At 44.2% G+C, this 15,983-nt stretch overlaps 1 protein-coding gene across 6 annotated transcripts in view; it reads left to right on the top strand.

The window, feature by feature from the left end:
* Window positions 1-15,983, top strand: part of MLIP (muscular LMNA interacting protein) — an 87,359-nt gene that overhangs the window by 51,218 nt on the left and 20,158 nt on the right. For all 6 annotated transcript variants that reach the window (XM_077308790.1, XM_077308821.1, XM_077308813.1 and 3 more), the window contains 5 exons: window positions 3,904-3,954; window positions 4,880-4,963; window positions 5,053-5,112; window positions 8,370-8,414; window positions 11,319-11,363. In XM_077308790.1, the coding sequence (XP_077164905.1) occupies window positions 3,904-3,954; window positions 4,880-4,963; window positions 5,053-5,112; window positions 8,370-8,414; window positions 11,319-11,363 (285 nt within the window). The remainder of the gene's footprint in view (window positions 1-3,903; window positions 3,955-4,879; window positions 4,964-5,052; window positions 5,113-8,369; window positions 8,415-11,318; window positions 11,364-15,983) is intronic.

The raw sequence follows: 15,983 nt of genomic DNA, 5'->3' as shown, positions 1-15,983 counted from the left end.
CCTTGGGCTCCCCATGGCACTGAAAAAGCTGTTCTGACTGAGCAATTATATCAGGGCTCTCTCAGCCTCACCCACCTCACAGGGTGTCTGTTGTGGGGAGAGGAAAGGGAAGGTGATTGTAAGCCGCTTTGAGCCTCCTTCAGGTAGGGAAAAGCGGCATATAAGAACCAACTCTTCTTCTTCTTCTTCTTCTTCTTCAAAAACCTTCTAAAATTTTAGATTTCAGGTTAAGCCCTGTCACAGACCTACACAATTTGTGACTTAGCAAGACAAATGCCACACAAAACCCATGTTTGGACTCAATTTATTTCTTAGTTTCAGTGCTTGGGGTCTCATACCGAAAGATGAAAGCTGGAGGAACTTTATTATCACGAACACTTTTTGCACTGTTACCATCGTTATAATTATCAGTTAATAGTATTAATGTTATAGTTATTTATATGTTATGGATTGTTTCTTGTGTTGTTGTCTCCATTTTATGTAAACTGCCTTGAGCCTCTGGGGAAGGCAATATATAAATATAATAAATAAATAAAATTAAGTGGCCCTTCCACTGGAGGAAGAGCTACTTGAACTGGGGAAAGTCTCATTAAGCTGAAGGAAGATTTGCTCAGTGGGGTGGTGGCATACATGCCAAGACATAAGTAAGAGGCAGCATTTACCTCAGTCGTTCCAGAACTAGCAAAGGGCCCCTGTTTGGACCTTCCTCACACTACTCAGATCTAGCCCTAACATCATCATATATTAAAATAAATCACCTGGCCTCCTAAAGTCCCTCATCCAAGTCCTCATCTCAACAGCCCTGGCTGTATTCAACAGGATCATGTCCTGGCATGCTAACATGAGTGCACTACTCAGGGAAAAACTCTGCAACATTCACATTAAATGATTAAACTTCCATTTATCTTTTTAACCCCCAAAAGGAATTTTTCAAGGATGATTTTGCAGGCATGCCAAGGAATTAAGTTCAAATGACCTAGAAATTGCTGTGGCTGTATGCTCATTGTGTTCCACAAGAGATTATCTCCATTCTCTGAAATAAACGTGCTTGATCTGGTCACAATTATATTTTAATAGAATAACCCCCACTTGGCCCATTTCAACGGTGGGTAATCCCTTTGTGTATTGTTATATAGTCTTCCAGCTGCTTTTGTTGTAGTACAACCTGGGTCTCTTTTGACAAAAACATAAAAGTGCACCACAATGTACAAAGGAAGAGCAAAAGTTAATTTCTCGTACCCAGTAGAAGTGGTGTTTTCACACAAAGGTAGTTTGTGAAGGATTAAAAGACCCTTTCTTTCCAGTTCAGCCAGAACAACTGCACAAGGTGTTAGAATCATTCAGAAGAATAGTGTCCTGTCTTGCTGTTTTGTACTTTCTGTACAAATCTTCCGCCTTGGAAGGCTTTTGCCTAGCAGCATGACTTATTAAGAGTTGCTGATAGGGAACTATTCCTAGCAGGAGTCAGGAGAGAGCATTAATGGGCATCAACATGAAATTAATAGAATGCAAGGCCTCTGAGATGCTATCACAGGCTCAGAATGTGGTTGTCCAGTTCAGGTTTGTAGCAACTAAGGTACACTGGATGCAGATGTTAAGACTCCTCTTTACAAAACATTGGGGTTAAACTTACATGGAGATAGACACAAATTTGCTTTGATGGCTTGCTGTTTTGGCTCTCTGGGAAGTCAGCCGTTAATCTTGATATGGCAAAATAAAATGAAATAAAAAACCTGAGGACAACATCGGATTTGAGTCTTGGTGATGAAAAAGGCCATCAAGTGGTAACTGACTTATGGTGACCCTGTGGGATTTTCAAGGCCAGGGGTGTTCAGGGGAGGTTTGCCACTGCCTGCCCTTGCATAGTGATCTTGATAGTCTTCCACCCAAGTACTGACTAGGACCAGCCCTGCTTAGCTTCCAAGATCTGATGAGATTAGGCTAGCCTGGGCCATCCAGGTCAAGGCAGATCTGAGTCTGGGACCTTAGCAAGCAGAGCTTATTTGTCTCTCTAGCTTAAAGCCAAGTAATGCAGTATCTGAGAAAGGATCTTCTGGATTCCCGAAGACCCTGTTCTGCTCTCTGTGGTACGTGACTGCAAACCATAGCCTAGGAAGAAGCAGTCAGCATGCGTCAAGGAATGAGATGATCAGTTAGAATGTCAAGCTGTGCAGCTTTTTGACTGCTCAAATCATAGTGAACATATAGTGAATATATTCTGAAGTAGCACAACAAAATCAGATTTCAGTAGCACCTTTAAGACCAACAAAGATTTATTCAGGGCGTGAGTTTTCGAGTGCAAGCACTTTCAAGTGCAAGTGTCTGAGGAAGAGTGCTTGCACTCGAAAGCTCACTCCTTGAATAAATCTTTGTTGGTCTTAAAGGTGCTACTGGACTCTGATTATATAGTGAATAGTGAATATAAAAGACAATAATGCTCCAATCTGTTGGTGGATTTCTTGCCCTCTTTAGGATTTTGACTCAAAACATGTGGCCTGTATTTAAAGTAGACAGTAAGATGGGGTATATTGAAAGTAGGGTGGGTTGTCTTAATTCTAGGGGCCTTTTCGCACGGGGATCTTTGTTGCAAATTGTTTGCGGAAGGAAAAATCGCCATTTAAAATAGTGGAATTCGTCGTTTTGCACACCTGGCTTTGTAGTGGAATCAGTTGCGTTTTTTAGCGTTTCCCACAGGCTTCCGGTCTCGGCAGAAATCGCTAGAAAGGAAGCGCTATTGCCAAGCTCGTCCCGCCCCTGGCCGTCAAGCAGCCAATGGGCAGCCGTTAGCATGCTCCCAAACAGCCCCTTTCCCTTTAAGAAAGGTTTTAAAAAAAAAAAACAGACCCATAGCAACGAATCTGTGTAGATTCTTTGCTATGGAGAGACCCATCCAGCTGCCTAATGTGAGCTGTCGTTTGATTGTATGATCGTTTGCACGCTGGCTCGAGTGATAAAAAAAAATTCCCCCCCCCCCCTTCTCACGGGCTCGATTTTCGGCTGAATTTATGTGTAAAAAATAAAGGGACTTTATTCCAGCAAACGGGCTTTTAAGTGGTTTGTGCTTAGTGACTAAAGGTGAAGGAATGAAGCCAGGGAAGCCTCTAAACAGAAAGAGGCTCGCCGGTGCGTTTATCCCCGCTCGCTCCGAGAAAAAAAAATGGCGATCGCTTCGCCGGAAGTTTGGAGGAGAGAGCCAGGGGGAGGGGCTTTGAAGAACCAGCAACAATGGTAACGCACAGGTCTTTAGCGCTAGTGTTGCAGATTGGTTGCAGGAGTGTATCGCTATCCGGAGGGTGAATCCACTTTTCTGGATTTCCCTGAAAGCGCTAAAACGAAGCGCTTATTGCTGATCGGTTTCAGGAGTGTTGCAGATTGTCTACGACGTCGTGGGTAATGCCAAATTAGTAGCGTTTTCAATTAGCAACCATTGTGCTATTTTTAAGCCGTGGGAAATGGCCCTAGGAATTAAGCAGGAATAATTCAGGAGATGAGTCAAACTACAGCACAGTGTGTGTGCCCCCTCTAGAGGCCAGGGGGGCACACTTCACCAGACAGGCAACAGGACCAAGCCCACCATAGCTTTCACCTAAAAGATCTCTTGATTGGGGTTCCTGCTGGTGTAAATTAGTTTAGCATAACGTAGGGATGTGAAAACTCAGAGAATCATTTGGGAGAAATCTATATTCATGCTACAAGGTTTTCTTGTTTAATGAAGCTGATAGAATTTGATCCCGTCATATTCAAATGGAAATAAATTAATAAGTAAAATAGCAAATTACTAAAATTTATATTATGCCAATAAAGGTACTGTACTGTGTGAGTTAGATTGAAACAGCAAATTGAATTAGTACTGTATTATTTAAATTTTTTCTTAATTCCAAAATCATTTCAATTTATTTCTAGGCAGTTAATGAGCCAGAAGTCGAAGACAGCACTTTGGACACACATTCAGAGGTGATTATAGTGGTCTCTCCATCTTTAACTTGCTCGGTTTAGACTACCCTTACAAAATGCATTGATTTCTTCTCATATCTCCTTTTGTAATGTTGTTTCTTTGGTGAGAACTGTTGGTCACTAAATAAATACTTGAGTTTTCACATACCGGGGGTGAGGGGTGGGGGGAGAGAGATCGTCCCACAAGACATATGCTGTCCCAAATTGTCTGAAGGCCGGGAGGTATTCATACTAAGTTCTTTTTAAAAGCTGTTATGTTCGAGCAAAGATGCCAAAGAAACTGAGGGGAAGCATCTTGCTACTATTGCAGTCAAGATTATAGAGTCAAGAAATAAAAACATCTGCATATGGGGACACGTGAGGCTGCCTTCTACCAAAATGGTCTGTCTAGCCCAGTATTGGTCATTCTGATGGGACGCAGATGTTTGGGATCTTGGGCAGGGAAATGTCATTCCCATTCTTCTGACAAATTTTGAAACTGGAGAGGCTAAGGATTGGATACATGTAAAATATCCCGTAATACTGGCCCCTCCCTATAGAGAGAATGGCAAATAGGCAAGCTGCATGCAATCCTGAGAAAACTAGGCATAGTGAGATGAAAGATGAAGTTACTGGAAATGAAGAAAGGAGCAAAGAAACATGGAAGGATGAAGAATCATTCTGACTTCTGAAGACTAACACCAAATAGTGGTTAACATCTCATAATTTATCAAAATGGTCCCCCTTTGTGCCTGTTAAAAGTAATGTTAAAACCAAGTGGGAAAAGGATTGAGAAGAAAATGGGTAGTTGAGACACAATATTTAAGTAATGCAAGCTAACCCCAGTAATTAAAGCAGTAGGTCAATGACTGAGTGATGTAAGTGCATGTTGAGTTTGGAATGGATTCGCTTGGAGCTCATGATGTCTCTGAAAACAACTCCTTAGATCTGTTCTCCTGCCCAGTTGAGACAACAAACTGAAGAGCTGTGTGCTGCAATTGATGAAGTTTTACAGGACCCGCTGTCTATGGTATATCAATATCAGTTTACACCCTTCCTTTCTCCTTTTTGGTTTCTGTAGTTCAGTAGCTATTATTTACAATTCATTTTTGGTTTTAGCATCAACATGATTCTTCTCCAGGCTCTTTGCAGAACCTATTGGCTTCAGATGCAAGCAAAGTAAGGGAGTCACTTTTACCATCTCTTTCAGGGTGCCTATCACATGGGTTCAATAGCTTTCGGGTGGGGGCAAGTATATAATTGTTGTTTATGAAGGTTCTCAATTAAGTTGGTCCAAAAAACCTGCAATTGACCCCTTCCCACATATTTGCAACTAGAGTTTTAAAAAAGCTACATGAGAGAAGAAAGAGAAGTAAAGGGGAAGGAAGATCAATTGGGAAAAGTCAGACTGAATGTTCTGAGTTCTGCCATTGTCTTGCAATATTGATTTGGGTGTATTAGAAACCCCACAGTAGACAGAAGAAGAGCCATGTGGTGGCTGTGTGGGGAAGCTTCCGTGAGGGCCAACTTTTGGAATGTTCTTAATAGCCAGGTGAAACCAACATATATTTCTGTCTATAGTTAGTATATGCTCCATTGCTCCAAATCACTGATGTGCCCAATTGTCTTTTGAAGTATCATCATGTGATAGAAAAATCCTTGGGTCTTTCTGAGAATGTGTTAAATGTTCTAAAGTCTCCAGAATGAGCCCTGCCTACACCTGGAGGCTTTGGAACATTCAAGATGTAATGTAAACATGCTACCTTTGCAGGCAAAGCCTTTAAAGCCTGCCTTTAAAGACTCCTGGCCAAAGTCTTGGGTCTTTAAAGAGACTGCCCACCCCTGTATTACAGCAGACTATAAGTCAACTGGAACATGGTGGTGGTGGTGGGGGATCCAGCAGCCTTTAAAGGCTCCTGGCCAAGACTGGGAATCTTTAAAGGGACTACCCACCCCTGCATAATGCTGACTCTGACAGCTCATAGGCTGTAATGCAGGGGGGGGGGGTCTGGCAGGCTTTAACAGGACTGCCCACTCTCGTATTAGAGCTGACTGTGACAGCCTGCAGGTTGTTAAAGTCAGCTGTGACACCAGGGGGGTGGAGGAGCATCCCACAGCCTTTAAAGGCTCCTGGTCAAAGTTGGGAGCCTTTACAGGGATCACCCACCCCCGTTTTACAGCTGAACCTAGCAGCCCTGTGGCTATCAAGCTCACCCGTTAGGTGTCCCGCAGTTCCTTTTAGAAGAAGAAGAAGAGTTGGTTCTTATATGCCGCTTTTTCCTACCAGAAGGAGGCTCAAAGTGGCTTACAGTCACCTTCCCATTCCTCTCCCCACAACAGACACCCTGTAGGGTGGGTGAGGCTGAGAGAGCGCTGATATCTCTGCTCGGTCAGAACAGTTTTATCAGTGCTGTGGCGAGCCCAAGGTCACCCAGCTGGCTGCATGTGGGGGAGCGCAGAATCGAACCTGGCATGCCAGATTAGAAGTCCGCACTCCTAACCACTACACCAAACTGGCTCTTCTTTAGTACTTCCCCCTACTCTGGCAGGCTGGGGCAGTATTGAAAAGGAGGGTTGGTGGCCTAGAGCAGTGGTCCGCAACCTTTTTAAGGCTGCGTACCACCTGCAATGGGGAGGGCGATCGCCCGGCTGCGCATGCTGTTCATGCGCGGCCGCCAATGCGCAATGCGCATGCGTGACCACACCACTCATGCACATTTGCATCATGCACAGCCACAAACGTGCATGCATGGGAGTGCCACACATGCGTGTTTGCTGCAGCGCATGGCGCAAACACGAATGCGCGGCCCTGCTACCCCCTCCCCCCTCCCCAAAAAAGAAGCTTGCCGGGCTACAAGCTAATCGGCCACGTTTGCGGCCGATTTGCTTGCGGCCTGGGAAATTTCTTACTGCGGGGGGGGGCGGGGAGAGGGAGCCGCGGCCCAGTGCCAAGGCCTTCGGGCCACGGCCCGGTGGCTGGGGACCACCGGCCTAGAGCCTATGGTATTTTTTGTACAACGGACTTTACTGCTAGTATATACATATTGGCTGCATTCAGATATCAAAAGCAAACTGCAATATATTTATCAGATGGATTAACTTGAAATCCTTAGAGGCAAAGTTCTTCCTTCTGACCCAAAATACTGTGTGGAGACTGGAGATTGCCTGGTTGAAAGTATAAACAAGGAAACTTATAGGAAGTTGACTTTAGCCTTAGTTGGTCATTATGTTTGGATTGTGGCACTGAAAAAAAATGGAAGGTTTCTTAATGTACAATTTTCCTGGGAATAAGCACCATTGAATAGACATGTGTAGGATTCTGAGTGCACTGCTTAGGATGACATTGTTCAACCACTAAGTCTTCAATAGGCCTTTTTGCATTCAGTTGTATTCAAACCAAAATCATGTCTGCAGTTGGCTGTTTTGGGTCAGCTCAGGGATTCCTGAAATAAACCAAGGTGCTCCAAACGTTCTGTGAGTAAAGTAGTATCAGTAAAGCAATAACCTATCTGCTATTTCCAGATAGATTTTCAGGATTTCCAGGAGGTATGGGAGCAGGCAGAGAAAGTGAAGAACTAAATCCAGGTGTAGTCTGTCTGGGAGCCCTGTATGAGCCTGCCTCAAGCAGTGCCAGTACTGGAATAAAGATTCAGGCAGGTAGCCAGGTTGGTCTGAAGCAGCAGGAAAAAGTTCCAGTCCAGTGGCACCTTTGAGACCAGCTTTGAATAAAGCTTTGTTGGTCTTTGTTGGCCACTGGACTTAGACCTCAAATGGTAAGTCTGGGACCGGCTGCCTGCCTTCCTTGTTCTTGCTGCCTCGAGATGGGGGGAAAGGGACAAAAACAATGGTTCTAAATTTTCAGGACTCCCAATTACGAGCCAGTAACAGCACTCCTGAAAACGCAGGATAATAACCCTAGTATCATGAACATAGGACACTTCAGCTTTGTTTTATCCCACTCTCTGTCCCAGTCTCTCTCTGGCTGGGCCTTCTTCCAGTCAGCCTTTCATGATAGCTTGCTCAGCCCCAAACTGCTCTACAGGAGCCTTGCAGGGCCAAAACTCTAAGAACTGCAAAGCAGTAACTTGCCCCCTAGAGGCTTCTTGTCTACATTACAACAATAACAATGTCCACTTTGAAATCTGGACCCAAATGTTTTTGAACTGCACCCTCCTGGTCTTCGACTTGGGGCATCAAGTGAGTAGAGGAAGAAGTCTCTGGCAGGGAGCTCATAAACACGTTGTGATTTACTTGTGACATCTGATCACACTGGCTTAACAAGACATCTTTTGAATACATTATAAACTGTTAAATCAATATGCACATTAACTATATTGCTCAATTAATAACAGCAATTGAAAAAATATCAATAGAATGATAAAGCATGCCATATACTACTATACTATGTTATCCTTTTGATTAATCTTTGCTTACAGACTTCTACAGCTTTACAGCGACCAGCAGGACGAGAAACAAGATTTGTAAGTATTACCATAGTCTGGACTTAATCATGCTAGGGCTTAATCATGTGACACAGTAACAGAATAAAGAGCCTCTGAGCAGGTGCAAACTGTATTTCTATCATCATTAAGTGATAGGAGAGAGTCCTAACACACCAAAGATTAGGGTTAGGAACTTTCATGTATAAGGCTGGCATTTCCAGATAGATTTGAACCTCATACCGTTTTTTCCCCTAGAAAGTAGAAACTTTGGGGGGGGGTGCAAAAAAGAATATTATTGGCTTATCTGGTTATATTTTTTTGTTTATTTTCTGTAACCCACTGCGAGACATTTTATGAGAGTGATAGGTAAGAAATCTAATTAAACAAACAAATATTTTGACAGTCAAGATCATGCACCAGTAAAGCAAGATTTTAAATCCCCAGGAGATGCCATTTTCCCACTGTTAAATTTCTTCTACCATGTCAAACTTCTATTTATTCATCCATTTATTACCTGTATATCCCACCTTCCTTCCACCGTGTAATACAGTGTAGCTTTCCTAGGATTCCCTGGAGGGTCTGTTATCCAGCTACTGCTGTGGCCCAGCTGTGCGTAGCTTCAGTAAGGCTGCTGTGTCTTGTACCCCACTTAGTTTTGTTTATACCACATTGATGAGGTGCAGAGGAATGGAAACCAGTACAACCACTTATGGTTCTGCACATTCCTTTGGCAGAGGGAGAGAGCAGCAACGTAAGTTCTGTGGGTGAAGTTGTTTAATTCAAGATCAAAACCTTTACGGCAGTTAATGTTGTTTAGCTAATAAAAGCAAAAAGCCAGCTAAGGTTTCCTCTTATTAAATAAAAGCAAAAAATCTGAATGTGACCTGCACCACCCCTTGTTTGTTTGTTTGGCCACAGAGTTGTTACCTTGACCTTTCTGATGGTTTATTTCAAACAGTATTTGCTCAGGGAGAAAGCCATAAAAGCCCCCAGTCTATTTTTCATCTATATTGCTTAGTCAATGGCACTAGGCGGCTAAGCTAGCACGAGGGAGGTGCTGGGGGGATTTGATAAGCAGCACTCTGCAGGCCTGTAATTATTTGGAGGCAGCAGGAAGGGAGGAGATCATTCATTCTCTCTCCTCTTCTGCAATGGTCAAACTGTAAAGCAATAAAGGTAAAGGTAAAGGTCTCCCCTGTGCAAGCACTGAGTCATGTCTGACCCTTGGGGTGACGCCCTCCAGCGTTTTCTTGGCAGACTCAATACGGGGTGGTTTGCCAGTGCCTTCCCCAGTCATTACCGTTTACCCCCCAGCAAGCTGGGTACTCATTTTACCGACCTCGGAAGGATGGAAGGCTGAGTCAACCTTGAGCCGGCTGCTGGGATCGAACTCCCAGCCTCATGGGCAGACAGCTTCAGACAGCATTTCTGCTGCTTACCACTCTGCGCCACAAGAGGCTCTCTGTAAAACAGTACTTGGGACAGAATTGCAGTGGGCACAAGCAGGGCCTCTCTGAAGGATCACTTTCTGTAGCCCAGCTGACAGTGCTGTGTTGTGTATTGCGTATCCTAAGAAATTCTGTCTTAGTGGCTTTTCCCAGGTAATCTACTTCATGTGAAGAACCTCTTTGTTTTCTTAAAAGCCTGAGTTCTATGTGGCTGGTGCACATCACTGCCTGCTAGTTCTTCCCCCATTTCCCCAGTGATAAACAGGGAGGTGTTAAATGTGGCACTCATGTTTCCCCGCAGCAAGTCTAAATTAAGGGCAGACTTGCAGACATGGACCAGCAATCCTCATGTGGCTTTAACAAGTGATCTTTTATTGAAGAAAACACAGGAGCAGCGCAAAGAAGAATGAGGCACACATGACAGATGAAAGCAACTTTGAGCAAATAAAAAAGTATATGTTAACGTAGTTTATTTGCTTCTCCTCCCTTTATGCCACGTTGGAGATAAAGTGGGTATCCAAGAGCAAAACATATAAAACAAAAGATCAAACTACTCCGTATGTGTCATTTTGAGATTTTTAAAAGCCCAAAGCCACCCATATGGGTTGTATCTGAGCTAACAGAAGGGGAAATTGCTTCCCCCCATCCTTTTCTCTCTCAAAATAATCCTTTTCATTTACTGGGAAAGATGTAGGACTTCTCTGGCTTCCAGTTTCCTCCAGTTTTGTGTTGGACAAGGACCAGAGGAGCATGGGGTCAGTGGCATTCCTCTGGTATACTTCCTCCACTGAAACTTACAGCCTGTATGGCTGCTTTGGGTTTTTTTTTTTTTTAAGTAGAACATGTCGTTTGAGTCAAAGATTCAGTCATCATGATATTCAGCATTACCAAAAGGAGGGGGGGGGGGGCTGGGAACTCTGATGGGTATGTTTGAATTCAGTTTGCAAAGTGCAAATGCCAGCCTTCAGAAATTACATGCCAGCCAATACTGTGGCCAGGACTCTTGGGTGCACTGTTTCCCCCATAGTTTCAGGTGGGTGTCTGAGGCAGCAGAACAGGTGTGAATCTAGTGGCACCTTTCAGACCCACACACTTCTATTGAAGGTATAAGCTTTCATGCTAATATACTGTATCTTTTGAATAAAACTTTGTTGGTCTTGAAGGTGCCACTTGACTAAAACTTTGTTCTGATCTCCATCATTCTGGCAAGTTCAGAACTGGAAGTTAAGTGCAGCATTCAGAGCAAGCTAGTGTGTGGGTTGATTAATAGTTAATCACTCACATGGATTCCCCCCCCCCCCTTCTGCATTGGAAAGATAAACGGAGGGAAATGTATATTTTACCCTTTGTACTTTTCTGGTGGCTATAATTGTAACTGTCAAAAACAGTAATAAGAGACAGAGATATGAAATATGCCCCAACCCAAGTCTCATTAACAGGGACAAATTTAATGGATTATTCTACCTGACTTGATAATGTCCTTATTTTGCTTCAGGCGAACCTCAATTTATGGACACCTACAGAGAATGACAGTAAAAAGGTATGCTTTCTATCTGCACTATAATTTTTTTAAAAGGGTTATGATGTCTAAAGCGGTGGCTGAATTAATTTATTTGAAAATGTTAGCTGTCACAGGCCCTAAGCGGTTTAAACAAAAATGCAGAAAAACACAATAGTAGTTAAAGCAATAAACAGCACTTTCGGCATGTAATTTGAAAGTAATGGATTATTCACTACCTGAAAGGAATTATGTAAAAATGCTCTTTAGAAGAAGTTTCTATCCATTGCTCGAGCTGAAATTCAAACTGATGTGCTCACAGCAGACCCTGTTACATTGTCCAAACCAGGGGTAGTCAAACTGCGGCCCTCCAGATGTCCATGGACTACAATTCCCAGAAGCCCCTGCCAGCATTCGTGGGCAGGGGATCATGGGAATTGTAGTTCATGGACATCTGGAGGGCCGCAGTTTGACTACCCCTGGTCCAAACCAAGGATACTGAACATTTTAAAGCTGGCAGGTTCCTTTCAAATTCTGACATATGATGGACACAGCCACAAAATGGCTGCTGCAGGTGCTGAAGTCAACCATAAAACATCAGGGACCTAGGTTATGTATAATTCTGATAGGTTGATTTCACACCAGTGGCATTGCTCTGGGCTGCTGCTGATGCCTTGTAACAGAGCAGCATGCTCTGCCGCTTCCTGTGTTCCCATAAGGGACCTATTTACCATGATGGACCCAGTTCACCCAGATTTATGTGTCCTAACGTATGCAGCCAGGGCAGAAAGGTTCCACCTTATAGGGACTGGTGGAGGGATTATTTGCTGGAAGGTGGGATTGTGTTACAGTGCAATCTCACCTTCCTGCAAATAAACAAAATGCCCCATTTGGCACCATGGCGCCGACTGAGGCATGTTTTGTCCCTGCTGGAGCATTGTAGGCAGAAAGAAGCCAGCCTTTGAGGCCTGGCTCTTCCACATCCACATGGGCCTATGCTGGACTAGGCTCTCTTGGCCCCTGGAGCAGCTATGGGAATGAGGAAAGTAGCTGCATTCCCTTAAAGCAGGGCGACGGGGGCCTAAGTATCTCACGCCTGTGAGAGGGCTGGCTCGGCGGTGATGTCACGTGGAAGCAAGGATTAGCCCCACTGCCATATGACTGCCCTCCCGGCCTTTTCTCCTCGTGTGTAACTCTTCAACATTTCAGCCAGAAGCTGTGTTTTTAAATGAACATATTGTTTAGTATTTTTTTGCATACATACAGCTTACCTTTAGTAAAACAGTGGAGATCTTTGAACAGTGGGGGAACTTTCTGCTGAAGCATCTTTTTAAAAGTCTGCACAGCCAATCAGATTTTCAGGGACGAATCAGAAACCCTGATGATTTGGCAGAATGGCACTGGCAGGCACCATGCTGGGACTCCAGGTTTACACAATTCTACTTCACAGTTTGCCGAAGGAGGAGGAAATGGAGGGAAATTACCTTAGTTCCTGATAGGTGCTAAGTATAATCTCTAACTGGCATTTGTGGCCCTCTAGTAGGTGTTTGTCAAGGTATTAATATTGAGTGGAACTGATTACATCCATGTTCATGACCATTAATTCTTTAGATCAAAATTTTGTGATTATAGGATTTGTTCAGATCTTATTGCTGGGTATAAGGACCTTAGCCTGTGCATTTACTGGTTTTACCTCAGAACTTTCAACGCCTGATTTCTCCAGACCTTTCCCCTCTGTGTTAAATAAAATATTTTATTATATCTGAATTTCAAAATTCCTCAATTCTTGGAATTGTCTAAGTTAAAGTGGGCTCCTGAGGCTTCCTTCAGATTCCTGGGCATAGCCAACAGTCAAAATATACTGTATCAGGGTGGGACAGCCAGAGTTCTCCAGGAAATAAAACAGATAACTAGGGCAGCTCAGTCAGACAAGGAAATAAAAACAGAAAAATATTGCCTCTGAGGGAGGGAAGTTGATACTTCCCTTAGCGATCTTTTTTGATATGGAACACATCTACTAGTGCATTCCCTAAAATGGAAATTATATTGGACATGATGTCCTGCCTTAGGGAATGCACCAGGAGATGGCCGCTGCAGTGGGGCTCCAATTCCCAGACTGGACCTGCCCTCCACAGAGCGGGGCAGGCCTGGGAAGAAGGTTAACACCCTGGCCACTGGTGGAGGGCCACAGAACTCCTGCTGCCACAGGTAAGGAGGGGGAAAAGGGAGGAGGGGAGACCGAGTGTGTGTCATAGAGGGAGGAGGGATCAGGAAGTAGAGGAACATGGGAAAGGAACAGTGGGGGGAAGATATGTGTGTGGGAGGGAGGGATTGAGGGGGGAGGGACCAGGAAGGAGAGGTAGGTGGGAGATATAAGGGGGAGTGGGGGGAGGGATTGAGGGGGGAGGGACCAGGAAGGAGAGGTAGGTGGGAGATATAAGGGGGAGTGGGGGGAGGGATTGAGGGGGGAGATGACCAGGAAGGAGAGGTAGGTGGGAGAGAGAGGGAAAGGAATGTGCATGTGTGTGTTTGTGTCTGCGTGTGTGTGAGAGAAAGAGATAGAAAGAGAGTGATGGGGCCAGGACCATTGAGTCCCACAGCAGGTATGTGTTCCACATGCTCTGTGATAGTCAGACTCTCACTAGATTTTTTACTGTTTGAAAAGTTCCCACCTCTCTAGCATTTTCTCACAAAAGATGCTCCAACCCTCGAATCCCCTTGGCTGTCCTTTTTAATTTTTCTCTCCTTCTACAATGCCCTTTTCGAGATACAGTGATCAGAACTGTACACAGTTCTGCGTGTACTTCCAAATGAGGCCACAGCATAGGTTTATACAAGGGTATTTCAATATTGGTCATTTTATTCTCAGTCCCTTTCATAATAGTCCTTAAGAAGTCTGCCTTTTTCACCACTGCTGCATAAAGGGTGCATAAAGTGCATTATTTTTAGCTTCTTAGAGAAAAGGTGGGATAAAGTGTACTAGATGGATAGACAGGCTGGCTTTCAGGAATGCTCGGTGTTGTAAACAGGGTATTTTCTTGCCATGTAACTTTTTCTTCATTGCCAATCTAATGTCTCACTAATGCCTTGTTAGTGATAGTGATTTTCTGTGCATGATAGGACTTTTATTCCCATCATAGTAGAAAAACAGAGCTTTAGATTCAATTTTGTACATTTTCATTTTAGCATCTGCAAGCTTTCAAATACCCACCGTCAGACATTTACCAGGCATATTCATGCTTGTGCATGTATTTACTGTCTCCTGAATCCCTTGTCCTGAATTTAGTGATCCTGCAAGTCTACATCCTTAATGTTTATTTTCTACATACATACAGATGTTTTTGTTAATTGTTTCATTGTAATTTTTCCATATCACCTCTCCTCCAAAGATGTCAGTCTTCCCCTTTATATTGTATGCTTGCAACTCTCACCTGTGGAACAGGCCAAGCTAAAAGACTGTGACTTGCACAAGATCACAGAGACCCATTATGCATGGTGACCGCCATGCTGGGCCACCGCCAATTCCTAGTGGCGGGGCAGCATGCCTTGCCATGTCCCATGTACATGCAGGGGAAGAAATCCCCCAGCGCACACGGTCTGCCACGGAGATGTGTGTGCGCATGCACAACTCTGGGGTGGGAAGAGTCCACTGCAGCTTGTAGCAGTGGCACCAGGAGGGGGGAACATGGGGATTCCACTGCACAATGATGGGATAGTGGCATGCTGCTATCCCACCATCATGGGGTGTGTGGAAATGGCGCATTAGGCTCCACAGCACTGTGAAGCCGAACAGGGCATTTTGTGTCCCTGCAGCAATACCATAGGTTTGGGAAGGAGCCAGACCTCAAAGGCCCAGTTCTTCCCTTGTGCATGGGCCTGTCCTGGATGGGCCCCTGGTGGCTGCTGCAGCAAAACAGGGAATGTGGAAGAATCTGCATTCCCTTGCTGTGGGTCATCAGCGGCCTGAATGCGGGCCGGGCAGGGGTGTGGATGGCACTGGCATCATGCATAAGTGGGGATTAACCCTTTCCTGGCCCATGCATGATCCGTCAGAGTGAGCATCATGGCCAAATGAGGACCTGAAGCTGGGTACCACAGCTGTACTACCACACTGGCATTTGTGCAAATGTTCACTGAATGTTAGCATATGAAATCCTGTGGCCAACAAGAACTACAACAACAAAAGCTACGAAAGTGGTTGGCTTCAAAATAATGACACTGCCCCATAATTTGGTTTATCATAGAAGTTCAACAAGCACAATGTGTAATATTTGACCCTCAGTCTATTTGGGATCCATCCCAAATGTTGCTTTTTGTAGCAAAAAGGCCATGAAGTGAACAGGTTCCGTCTACTAATATTTTGTAAATTGTCTCTGAAAAACTGGCAACATAGGTGCATGTCTAGGCACGTAAGTAGTCACCGAAGGCAGACTGAACTTGGTTTATGATGAAAACCAGGGCTCTAAAACAGTCTTGGACCAGAAATAAGTTCTATTGTTCTCAGGGGAATTTATACCCGAACTCTGTTCAGCTTCATGTGTCTTTTGCAATCTAAAAACTGTACTGTTTCTAGGATAAGAAAAAAGGCAACAAAGAAAAAAACCCAGAGTTGTGTTTCCAGTATTTGTACCATTTCAGTCAAATAAAACCAGCACAGATATG

Source organism: Paroedura picta, chromosome 1 (genome assembly GCF_049243985.1).
Source record: "Paroedura picta isolate Pp20150507F chromosome 1, Ppicta_v3.0, whole genome shotgun sequence".
NCBI classification, from domain to species: domain Eukaryota; kingdom Metazoa; phylum Chordata; class Lepidosauria; order Squamata; family Gekkonidae; genus Paroedura; species Paroedura picta.
Note: the sequence above shows the minus strand (reverse complement) of the source record. Positions and strands in the feature narration are given on the sequence as shown.